At 37.3% G+C, this 12,884-nt stretch overlaps 1 protein-coding gene across 1 annotated transcript; it reads right to left on the bottom strand.

The window, feature by feature from the left end:
• Positions 1 to 1,500: 1,500 nt before the first annotated feature.
• On the bottom strand, positions 1,501 to 10,597 carry slc15a1b (solute carrier family 15 member 1b). The gene is made up of 23 exons (XM_044345227.1): positions 10,490 to 10,597; positions 10,116 to 10,150; positions 9,812 to 9,896; positions 8,910 to 9,051; positions 8,483 to 8,602; positions 8,293 to 8,392; positions 7,671 to 7,761; positions 7,483 to 7,566; positions 6,830 to 6,912; positions 6,559 to 6,645; positions 6,381 to 6,470; positions 6,104 to 6,148; positions 5,966 to 5,998; positions 5,768 to 5,856; positions 5,245 to 5,326; positions 5,032 to 5,148; positions 4,783 to 4,923; positions 4,629 to 4,675; positions 3,841 to 3,948; positions 3,633 to 3,747; positions 3,406 to 3,543; positions 3,122 to 3,229; positions 1,501 to 2,833 (listed from the first exon to the last, which is right to left on the bottom strand). The coding sequence occupies exons 1-23, from the start codon at positions 10,494 to 10,496 to the stop codon at positions 2,561 to 2,563; spliced, it is 2,220 nt and encodes a 739-aa protein (XP_044201162.1). The 5' UTR covers positions 10,497 to 10,597; the 3' UTR covers positions 1,501 to 2,560.
• Positions 10,598 to 12,884: the final 2,287 nt, after the last annotated feature.

Below are 12,884 nucleotides of genomic sequence, written 5' to 3'. Positions count from 1 at the left end.
CGAGAGTATCATTACAGTCTGCAAAATGTGAGGAACATCCAGAATATTTGGTTCTCTATCATTATCTTTAACAGCAGCACTGACAGGAAGCAGACTGGACTACAGATATTCCTCACTATATTAACATGAATGTGTTTGACACAATATCAATGTTTTTAATAACTCTTGTTGCCCCCTACTGTCTTGTTAACATTTTGCACCCACCTCATTTAACTTAGATGAGAGTGTGATATTATTATTGTATCATTAGTGTCTCTGATTGGACATTTTTGCAGGACTTTTTTGAATCCTCCTTGTATGTGTATTCATATTAATGTGTGTATTTCCCTTCACACATGAATGTGATTAGGTAATTATGATGTCACTGGTCGTTATGATGCTAATTTCCTTCCTGTGAGTATTTGCGTGAGGAAGACCTGGAGTCACTAATAAGATTAAAAGGAGCTTTGCTTCAGTATGTGAGTACTCCTAGGTGTATCCAGCACTTATCACACTTCCTGGACACGACTACTCTGATCTACTTTAATAGAGACATTACTGCAAACTATTTATTCTCAAAGCTGATGAACTGGAAACGTCACTGATGTCAAATAATTCCATGTTCAGTTATGAAAAAGTGAAGACTCGACAGTCTGTATCATCCTGGCTGCTGCTTTACAGGTGGATCACAAAGTGCAACACTGAGCTCCACGTTATTTTAATCTAAATCATGGGTCTGAGCCTGCTGGGTTTATATTACAGACTATTAAATATTTGTAAGTATGTGTTTTGCTGTCTGCGTGTTCATGTCTGTAGTCCCTTATATAGGTAGGAGGCCCCACCAAAAGGTAAACCATAACATCTTCATCTGCCACTGTTTATAAAGCATCATTGCTTACACCTCATGAATGTGTATTTTGTTCATTTATCAGCACCACTTTCTAATAAAGCTAATAAAGTAGCAACTAATGGCTAATAACACACTTGCAGTACTAATGCTGAGTATAGATCACTTGATATGCCATTAACAGGGACGACTATTGAGTTGCCAGCTAAGACAACCTTTGTGAGGGATTATAAATTGTAACTTAAAGAGTTATTAATAGGTAAAGTCTCCCTCCACTCAAAAATGTGTTTTGCTTATTGTTACTTAGATGTTTGAGCTTCACTGTGCAGGATGATGTTTGTTTTCACATTGATCTGCTGAAGAGGGAAAGTTTCTCTGTATTCATTGAATATTTTAGTTCAAGAGGTGTACCTACGAGCATGATCTGTGACATCACAACTAGTTTGGCACCAATCATAGGCCAGTATTTAACTTACACAAGTGTGATGTGGAAACCTCTAATGCACAAACACTGAGAATGAACTTTACAGTGAAGAAGGAGACATCTTGTGTCCAGCAGTTAAACGTTTGAAATGAAATGTGTTTGTAATGAGGGAGAAGGAATAGATGACATTTTTGAAGTATTTTAACAAGATAATTGATCTTTTTTGTGGAAAAACCACATTAGACACAAATTATTTTCAAAGTATTTTATATACATCTTAAAACATGTCTGGAGGGGATCTTTAATAAAACATTTACTAATGTTTCATATGACTTATTAGAAAGTGAGAAATCCATGAGTATTTTTGTTAGCCAATTACCAACATTCATAACGACACTATTACCAAATAGAAACTAGCCAAAGACCTGGCAGCCCAGAGGCTGTTGTAACCGATGAATAAAGTATTCATAAATTATTTATTAACCTTTAATAAAACCATTAGTTACTACTCATAAATCTTTTATAAAGAATGCCTTATTAGGAAGTAGTACCAACTTATCTATCTACATGCTAGATATGCAAAAAGGTTTTGTATTCAGAAAAAGAACTTTATTTAAAATGATGCCATTGCATAGTTTGAATGAAACCACCGCTGGTACAGATTGACAATGCTTTAGGTGTTTTTGTTTTTCTCAAACACCTTGCTAGTCTCCTTATTGAAGTCGTTTGATGAACAGCCATTATTCTTGATGTCAGATTTTACCCTGGAGAGGATGAAAATGTCATATATATAAAACAGTGACAATATATTACACTACACACAACACTGTGCCTGAAAATAAATACAAATGTTGGAATGGTTTCTTTGTGCGTGTACACCAGTACATTACGAAAGACTACATGAAACAAAAAATTACATAAAGATGTGGCTACACAGTGCAAAATAAATCATTACAAAAATAAATTTACAACAATGAAAGGACAAATTAATAACCAATAAAGAACCAGGGATTTAAATTATGAGTAACCTCTAAAAAAAATGAATATTTTCTGGAGATTTTGAGCTGAAGTAGCAATAAAAGTATTTCTGTAGTTATGTTTGAATTATCCCTGCCAAGATCCTTTACTAACACTGTCCACCAAGAGCTTAACCATCTAAGCCCTATGTTCCTCCCACTTCAGTCCCATTTCACTCACATCATCCATTCACTCTAACCACTACATGTCATCTCAGACACAAAACAGAACCAAGCAGCATTCGTATACAAATGGGGGAACAGCTGTTGAAAAAAAAGGGTTAAATGGGCACTTTAAATCTTGGTCTGAGGGACTTCGACCTCCTCGTCAGAGCTGGAGCTGGAGCTGGAACTGGAATCGGAACTCCTTCTCTCCTCCTCGCGCTTCTTAATCGAGTCCCTCTTGGCCATCTCCAAACTCTTCCTTTTCTCCTTCTCTTCAGGTTCCCCCTCAGCAAACTGGGCTTCTACCTTGGCCGGGTCAATGTAGGTGTAGAAATAGGCCATGACGGCAAAGATGATGCACACTAACACCAGCAGAGAGGCGAAGAGGATGTACTCGGCCCACTAGTGAACAGGAACACACACAGTGTTATTTTGGAGCTAAGCCTAAAGGAATCATTTGCTAGCATTCTCATATCTGTATGGAACAATGGTTAGCTTAGCTTAGCATTAAGCCTTGAAACTTGTTATTTTTATACTTTGATTTTTGTACAGATTAAACACACAAGATGTAATATGTTAATTTGTAAGCTTCATACATACATTATAGGCATTTAAATCACATTAACTCAACTTGCCCAAAGTCAGTGAGGACATTGTGTGTCTACCAATGGTTGAAATTGATCCACCCACCTGATCTGGGAGCGTTGCAGCCTCGGCGACAATGAGCACAATGATGTTACCTACAGCAACAGTTAACAGCCAACCAGCCTGCAGCACAGACTTCATGTTGCTGGGTGCCTGGAGAGCAAAAGGAGATTCAAATAGAGCTACATATTATAACAAATTATGAAAGATACCAGTTTTATAGCCACAAGCACAAAATAACTGAAAAACATATGAATCCAATGCCAGTTGCAGTTGTTTCCAAACAGCTTTTGCAGTGTTGTCAGGTATGTACTGAAAGCACCCTCTACCTGTGAGTAGGAGAACTCCAGGCCAGTGACAGAGAAGACCACTTCTCCTGCAGTGATGAGGAAATACTGAGGAATCTGCCAGGCCATGTGGACGGTGTTAGGTTGAATGTCCATCACCGCCTTGATGTTCTGTTCACACTAGAGGACACAGACAGGTACCCAGGTGTCAATCAAAAAGTTACATTCAAGCTACGGTATATCGTGACTAAAGATGAGACATGAGTTACATCTTTTCCAAATGCGAACGTTGACGGGATGATCAAGGTGTAAGAGCTGCCGAAGCCCAGTGTTTGGGTGTAGGTGCACTGATCTCCAGCATCATTCTTGATCAGGAACTGTGCTCTGACAAACAAAAACAATACCATTCAGAGTAAAGAATATTCTCAGCCATAACTGTATGTTATACAATATAATATCAGAAAATATCAGTCTTACTGTCCATTGGGGACCGCAACATATTCTGACATGTTGTTGGTGACGATGTGTCCGTAGTCCAGACTACCAATAGTTACATTCAAGCCTGAGCCAAAACCATTCAAAAATCTGAGGAAGGAGAATGCAGCACACAACAGTTTTAAAGTGAGACTATGTAACATTTGCAACACATTCATTATCTTACAAATGAAAAGTTGAATTCATAAGCAATAAAAGGCACTCTCATGCAATTCAATACCCTCAGTTTAAAGCTACTTCACAAAGTCTGCTCACCAAACTCAGTGTCAGCTAAAGAATGTAATGATATGGCTGGCTAACTAGTTAATGTACCATAATAAAGGGGACCCCTGAGGCCTTGAAACGTATTTATATCGTCTTCAAGTCTAAGTTACATTCCCCCCCAAAAATATAGTTCATTAAGTTTGCTCAGAAAGCCATGAGTATAATTATTTTCACACAATGTAACATGCTGTGATCTCCACATAACCAAAAAAAAAATATTTCTATTACACCAAATTATGTTTCATAACTTTTCTCTACATTTTGCGTTTTGCATGTGAAATACTGGATACTTTAGTTCTTTAAACATCCATTAAATAAAACAATCTGAGAAGGACACGATCACTCTTCGGCCGAGCTGCTCTCAGTGTGAGATCATAACATCTGACACATCTGGGTACCACTGATCTAAAGATTATTAGATAACATCGAACAGATTCATCATGATCTTATTATAATTTAATAATATGGCTACTCAGACCTTCAATACGAAACTATTTGAAACTTACCTGATAGCATTAGCGCCCTGTTCCGGCTTTGCTGTGATGTCCTTGAACTGGAGATAGAAATATACTTTATGAGGTCGACATATTTGTACTTTAAGTTAAATATGATTTAAACCATGGATGAACATAATTAGCAACATCTGACAGCCTTGCTCACCTCCTCAGTTTTGACTTGGCCTCCAACTTCCACAATGGTCCTGGTACTCCGAGTGCCACCCTCTATAGTGATATCGGAAGAGACACCAGATCCCAGATCCAGGCTAAATGTTAAATCAAGGGTCAGGTAATCTTCATTGGCCTGTAGGAGAAAAGATCAGTCAATATCAATGAGTTAGAACAGACCTAGTTCTGGTAAATTTGGATAGTCAGTATCTGTGTGAACTGTATCACTGTATGACTGGAGTACCGTTAAAGGCTTCAAGGTAAACGTGTTGGGTCCAGCTGTGATGTTCATATCTTTGTCAAGCATGTTGATGAACTTGACTTGGCCCTCAGCGCTTGATGGGAACGTGGGCAGGGTTTGCTAGAAGAAGAATTGAATTGCGTGTGTGAATTACACCTCATAAGGTAATGTGCGTTAAGATGCCCCGATGTGTGTTTTCATGCGTGTTGCACTCACATCGATCTGTAACTGGACCAGGGCAGCAGCGACGAACGCCATAGCAGCGAAGAACATCCCCACAGTCATCCTCTTCAACGGACTGCAGCACACACACACACACACACACATTTGACTCTCTACATCATCAATCACATGAAATAACAACTTGAACAACTAATAACTAATAATTATTCTAACCCCCCTATTTAGCCTTTACACGTACTGATTACATTAACTACACTCCTGCATTCTATTTATTCATTAAGTATTAATTTATTTATGAATATTTAAAACATCATCCACTGGTGAAGCCAGAAGAAATCTAGTAAGTGGACCTTGACTTAATTACTGTTTCAGAGGTCAAGAATGAACGTTCAAGTTCAACATATGAACACATGTTCAGTATATATATCTGCTTACAACTACATTATAGTGTGTTATAAACTATTATGTATATACTGCATACTGCATATTAATATTGGGGGTTTAAGTAATGTAATGTTTTCCATTACAGAGGAATAAAACAGTAGAAGAGACTCACGAGAAGTTTAATTTGCACTTGGCAATCAGCGGGTAGATCAGGCTATCCATGACTGGCACCAAAGCCAGGATCAAGATGGGGTTGACAGTCTGGTAGGAAGAAGGCGAGACACTCCTTTAAAAGTCTATTCTATCACTTCATGTCAACAGCATGTAGGCACAAGTATCATCAACACCACAACAAAGTCAAATGTCTCACCTGCATCTGATCGGGCTGGATGATGAGACTTCCCTGTTGAAAGAAGAAGAGTCTTAGAACAGAATCTCATGTACAAAACAGTCTTTTCTTTGGTTTGAGCTCATAAGTTGTGACATCGCGAAAAAATAAACCACTTACAAAGTCGCCGTCCATGGTTGTCGCCTGGAGGGTCCATCTTGAGCCCTGTGGAGGAGACACAGCTCTCATTTAGTCTATCTTTGGATTCTGCTAGCACACTTCTGGACTTGTGTTATCTATTGAAATTTGCTGTTAATTAGAGATATTTTTGAATGGAGTTTGGTCAGGGAATGTGTATGTCCAGAACCTGATGGAAACTTAGATCTCTAACGCATGAACTCAATCTCCTGTTAGTGGTCTCAGAAGATATTCAGGGACAGAATAAATTGGTAGTCACCTGCTGGTCAAAGAGAGCCCAGAACATGGGCAGAGGGATGTAGAGGAACAACACCTTCAACACCATCTTCACCTGGGCAATCAGAAGTTTCTGGAAGAAAACAGGGAGAAGGATTATGATTCCCAAGTCGCTTATATTTTGTATTTGCATATACTTGTGTTAATTATCCTGCGCTTACGTCATATTTCTCCTCAGCCCAGTCCATCCAGTGCTCTCTCTTAGGATACTCAGAACTGCGATGCCTGAAGCGGTTCTTGATAGCAAACTACAGATGACAGAAAGGACATTTAAATCACAGAGCATCATGACCATGGAAATAACATCTCATGCCTCTAAGGGGGTTGCATCTTTTTACCTAAAAATTAACCGAAATTCTATTTAAAACCAATCTGATCTGTTTTTTGATGCTGAAAACAACAACATCTCGGCATCTTTCAGGAGCCACTCACCCCGATGCATTTGCAGACTTTCACCATGATGTTGCCTTGAGGGGCCGTCTTAACGTACATACCACTTCCAACAATGAACACAACTGCAGACACACACAAAAAGACATTTATATACATGAAAAGCTGACCATTTGTCATAAAAGGTAATTATCAAGAAATGCGCTCTAACTATGACTCTTTCATGTAAGACAAACTTTATGGATGGCAATAAAGGATTAAATAATAAAGTTGTAACAGTTAGTAAATCATTTAACAATGCTTTTAGTGATAAGCCATTATTGTTCTTGCACAATCTGTTCTTACATCACTTACTTATTTGAAAGAAATGATTTATCAGCATTAATTACAACCTTCTCTCCTAGAAAGTGGCACTATTTGTTCTCACTACAGTCCTGGATTTAAGAGTCTAGGTCAGTAGCTCCTAAACTTATTTACTTATTTATTCTTATTTACTGGATTAGGAACAAAGAAAAGCAAAATTCTCCCATGTAACATTATGCAATATATATTCTCTATGTTTTGCTTTTGTCTGGTGAAATAGTTGCATAGTTTTACCTCTTAAGGCCTCAAAAATTTTCAAATAAAGAATATCTACTGCAGTAATGACAAGGTTCTGGTGACAGAGAAGTAAAAAAAATAACATGAGTTCTTACTCAGGGCTACCACCATGAGAGCGGCAGGGACACCAAAGGCCAGAGCATAGCACTTCTGTGGGACGTAGATACCACACTCCTGAGCTGCAAGGCACACACACAACAACAACATGTGTTTTTATTCAGTTTGTCTATCATTCACTCGCTATATTTCATGCTCTGCGATCAACTTGAGTGTCCAGTCCTACCTCTGAGGATGGGGGTGATGACGGTGGACAGCAGACTGCCTGCATTGATGGACAGGTAGAAGATGGAGAAGAAGGTGCTTCTCTGCTTCTCCTATTGGACACAGAAAGTTTTTTTTTTTTAACTGTCTGTCAGATGGACCTGATATCTCATATAAATCAAATTTCACCAGTGTCATTAACGTTATGGCGTAATCTTTGTCCTTGGCCTTGAACAATGTAATACACTCACAGCAGTGGTTATTAGTTAATAAACAACTAGCTGAGACGAATCAGAGATATAAGAAGTGCTGACGAGATACCACTGATAGCTGAGTAAGACATCTTTAAATGCTCTGTGTGTGCAAGAAAGAGATAAAGTCGTGTCCTGAGGGTGCATTCATGCATGAACATCAGAGGAAGGTCAATGTCTGTGTGTATCTTTGCATCTAGCTGCATCTCACTATGTGTGTGTTTTATTGTATGTGTTGTGGACTCATTTTTGGACACTTGGTGGTGAATTGTGTGCTTGTAATAACATCATTCTTTCCAGGAAACTTCTTGGAAGATATCTAAAATCTTAACTTTAATTAAATTCTTAAGACTGTGTATGCGCATGTGTGTGTTTGCTTGTGCAACGCCTAACCTGATCCTCTCGAAACTGGTCTCCACCAAATGCAGCCACGCAGGGTTTGATGCCTCCTGTTCCCAGGGCGATAAGTATCAACCCCACCATGGACAGAGCTCTGAAGGGCAAAACACAGCACAGACACAACGTCAATACATGTCTGTCGGTGTGTATCAGTGTTGCAGAGTTCTGAGCGCGATCAACTCACACGTGGAAAGTCATGTTGTCGGGGGTCCCATCCTTGTTTGTATCTGTGATGTCATGGATTGCACTTACAGCCATGACAACCTGTCCCGCCGTGTACACAATGGACAGGTAAACAATAGTTCTGTGCAGAGGGAGGAGGAAAGAGCAAAGGGTTAAAACAGGTGTTCCTGATGTTCAGATTTAGATAAGATAGACAAGGGTTGAAAATCCAAAGATTAAATTTAACAACTGATTCTGTAAGATATGCCTTAATCCTATCTGTCTGAACAGGTTTGAAGTATTTAATATGTGCAGCTAGATGGAAATATGAACGCTGACATCAGAAAAGCACAATATGTTCAGTACATTTCGGTTTCAGGGATTTGGCTGCATTATAGACAAACTGCAACGCATTTTTTTTTTGTTTGCCTGCAGGATTTGAAACTCACTTGAATTTGCCGAGCCATGAGTCAGCCACAATGGCTCCCAGGATTGGTGTCAGGTAGCAAAGAGCCACGAATGTGTGGTAGATAGTGGTGGCGAAATCATCATCCCACTTCAGGAAGTACTTAAAGTACAGCACCAGCACGGCTGCAGACGGCAAGGGAGGAAGGGGGGAATGACGGGAAAAAGTAAAAAAATAAACAGGGATGCGATTAAAAAAAGGTGCTGCAGGCAGTGGTGAAGAAATATTCAGCAATACAACAGTTTAAAAATACTCCATTTCAAGTAAAGTTTCTGCATTCAAAAATAAGTAAAAGTATTATCAGCTAAATGTACTGAAATCATCAAAAGTTCTTTTGAGCAGTAGGGTATAAAATCTTGAACAACAAGGCCACTACTGTATATCTGTCAAATAAATGTAGTGGAGTAAAGAGTTCAGTATTTCTCTCTGAAATGTACAGTAGTGGAGTAAAAGTACGAAGTACAAAGTGGAAATACTAAAGTAGTCCAAAAAAAAAAATGTATTTAAGTACAGCACTTGAATAAAAGTAAGGCAAAAAAATGCCACTACAACAGGTTAGGTTCACTATCAGTAATATGTCATAAATGTCAATATCACTATTTTACTTGTGTATATATTTAAGTTGATGTATCATCATTATGCTTATAATTAATCTTTTTATTATATCCGTGTGTATCTGTATTCATATGAGTATTTTTCCCTTCCTTCCTTTTAAATCTATCTTCTCATGTACAAATGGAAATGTTTATATATTTTATATACTGCAATTGTGTTGTAAAGTGTGCACCTTGCAGTAAAAGAAATCTTGTAGAACTAATTGTAAAATATGAATGATTGAAAGAATCTATTTATGAACTGCATCAGATCCAGAAAAAAGTGACTCACCTCGCATGCCATAGTAGGAGAAACGCTCGCAGAACTCATTGACCACAATGAAAAAGATGCTTATTGGGTATCCACAGACAACAGCCTGTTAGAGCAACAGAAAAAAATGTAAGGATTCTATCACTAACTCTGACTCTATAGCTATCTATCTACCAGCCCATATTCATTATAGTCTTTTCATGTTTTAACCATCCACTTGAATGTCTAGAATTGGATTTTTTATACCATAATTTTGATGACAATTTTTCTTCTGTATGCACATTTTTATAAATACTACAGAAGGTACAAGAACAGTTGGACTTACACTTTTTGGCCTAGTCCTCCTCTCTTCATCTTTGTCTGCAAATATAAGTTCTCATGAGTCATATATTATTTTCTTGTGAAAGATATTAATATAAATATTGCTACATATAGCAAAGTGAACAAATACAATAATCACTATGCAAAAGATTAACTAAACTGATTTTGTATAACCTTTTGTTGAATAATGAATGTGAATGAGTTCACATGCATTAAACAAATAATAATTAAAATTTGAAGAAAGAAAAAAGTGTAATGCATGATAAATAAATAATATTCCTCTAAAAATAAAAAAGAAATCCTCTAAGAAATCCCAAAAGGTGATGATGGGTTCCTGAGTGTCCAAAGCGCAGGGTTCTCATCCAGACCGGGACTCACCTGTCATGGTTGCCGTATGTGTTGAGTTTAGGTCCCTTCTCTGATTGAATCCTTTAACAGAAATAGATGGAGAGACTAGTGACCCCTGTCCTGCTCAAGCAATGAATATCAAGCTGTGGCCCGGCAGTCTTCTTATGTAACTTCCCATCAGACACCTCCTGTAGACGCCCACTGATACTGGACAGTGAACCACATGCAGCGCGTACATCTTGTCCAGCACCTCCCAACATGCATGTCACCATTCCCACCTCCCAGCACAACACAGATGCATGTGTCTGTTAGTAATTACTTAATGACTCAGAGAACTCAGATGCAATGACAAACCTCACAGATAAAGAACTGTCTGGTCAGCTGATAAAAGAGACAATTTGCATGATGCATTTCTTATTGCTTTCTAAACTGATTCTAACATGTTTCCTTACTATTATTATTATTTAGATGCACAGCACACACTATATTTGAAGAATGACTATTCAACAATGACATTAAAATAAAAATGTTAAAGACCTTTAAAACTTTTCATTTTCAAGTATAAATGTACAGATGAAGTGGTGTGTGTATTTGCTGATCATGGTCCTTTAAGAATTCAGATTGTAGCATGTGTGTACATATGTGATCCTGTGTGTGTCTACTTGTGTATATCTAGGGAAATGTATCTAAACTTGTGTGTTAAAGTTTTGTGAGGCAGGTTCAGTAAATGTAGTTCATATTTTGTGAACTTTGCCAAACATACACAAATGTATATATACATTTATATCAGCCCCAGTTTGTGCCTCTCATGGGTTAATATTACATTCAAGTCACAGAGCTATGCATTCAAAACACCAATGTGTGATAAAAATATTTAGTCTGCTGCATAATAACAATTTTTAGAGTTTTTAGAGCACTTCTTTTTCCAAATTCAAGTTCAAAAGAAAGAAAAGAAATTGTATTATTGGTATATGTTGATTTTATATTTTCATACAAAATAATATGTTGTCTTTGGGGATTCTTGAAATACCTTCAGAACAGCATACAGTGTTAAATGCACTCCTGGTTTTTCAATGAGTGACAAGTACATTAATTATTGTTCAAAAAATCAGAAGTTTAGCTCTTCTACTCAAGAGAGGCACAGACTGGGGCTATAAATATATGACAGTGATGACAGTGACTACAACATATAAAAATGTATTAAAAAGGTAAACTTAACACAAGTATAAATATTGACTTTCTTGTATATTTCACCAAATAAAGACACACACAAACTCACACCATTAAACACTAGCACGACTCACGCCAGACACATGATGTTTAGCGGCCCAAAGCTTAGTAACAATGGAGTGTTTGTCCAGTAACCCAATGGTGACACAACAAAATGTGTGTGTGTGTGTGTGTGTGTGTGTTTGTGTGTGTAGATTGGGAGGTTCTGGCGGTGATAAGGGGTGGGATTAGCTGGTCTTTTGCATGACAGCAAGCACAGTGGGGGGTTTTTTACAGGAGTCAGCATCCTGATTTCACTCGTGTCTCTCCTGTTTCTGAGATCTAAACACAGCACAGAGTCATTCACTCTGACACTGATCAACATGCTTGCTCATAAGCAAATGTACAAAGAGAGAGACACACACATGTTATCACAGTAGTAAACATATTAATCATACTCAAAGTTATTAAGGTTCATGTCAGCTGATGATATAAAAAAAATCACACATGGCCATTCTGTAATATAGTTTAACTGATAATGCAGTAACAGTTGTAGTATATTTAGTACATAAGTAGATTATCGTAATATGGAGCCCTAAAATTGACAAAATATAGTAAAAGTTTATCAGAAAAGTCAAACTTATCACTGAATATATTACTAAATTGATTATACTATCAATTAAATAATTAAACTGGTCTATAATTAGCTAGCTAGCTGTTAACATTAGCTTGGTGGCTAAAATTCTCAAGCTATTGTTTAACAAGTTTATGCAGTGATGCTACAGCTCTACACAGTGTATGGGTGATGAACATTGCCTGCACTAGCAGGTGTAGCTAACTGAAAAGGCTGGTGCTCAGTGTGTTTAGATAAAAATTGGAAAGGTGAGGAAAATGGGAAATGTTTCTTTGGGAAAACAGGGAATAGATACATGATTAAATGTGTGCCAAGTCCTTAAAAAAAAAAGGAAAATGAAGGAGTTGAAAAGTTGTTGGGTTTTTGTTTTTTTTTAACAACTGATTAGATAAAAAGAATGAAAAAGTAAATAAAAAGTATGAAACTTTATATTTCTTTTTACAATATTTAAATTATTTACATTTCAGAAGAAAATATTTTACTTTTTACTCCACTACATTTAATTCACAGCTATAGTTACTAGTTACTTTTCAGAGCAATATTTTATACATAAATTGATCCATTTATAAAATCTGCAGATTT

The sequence above is a fragment of the Thunnus albacares genome, chromosome 24 (genome assembly GCF_914725855.1).
Source record: "Thunnus albacares chromosome 24, fThuAlb1.1, whole genome shotgun sequence".
Lineage (NCBI taxonomy): Eukaryota > Metazoa > Chordata > Actinopteri > Scombriformes > Scombridae > Thunnus > Thunnus albacares.
The sequence above is the reverse complement of the archived record's forward strand: the minus strand, read 5'-3'. Positions and strand labels throughout refer to the sequence as shown.

Bases quoted from the DNA above. Each gene is read 5' to 3' on its own strand.
- slc15a1b (XM_044345227.1), bottom strand. The intron at 8,603-8,909 runs GTGAGTTTCAAA...CCCTCTGCACAG, and splicing joins TCATGGCTCGGCAAATTCAA to AACTATTGTTTACCTGTCCA. The intron at 4,676-4,782 runs GTGAGCAAGGCT...TTCTATCTCCAG, and splicing joins GCCAAGTCAAAACTGAGGAG to TTCAAGGACATCACAGCAAA.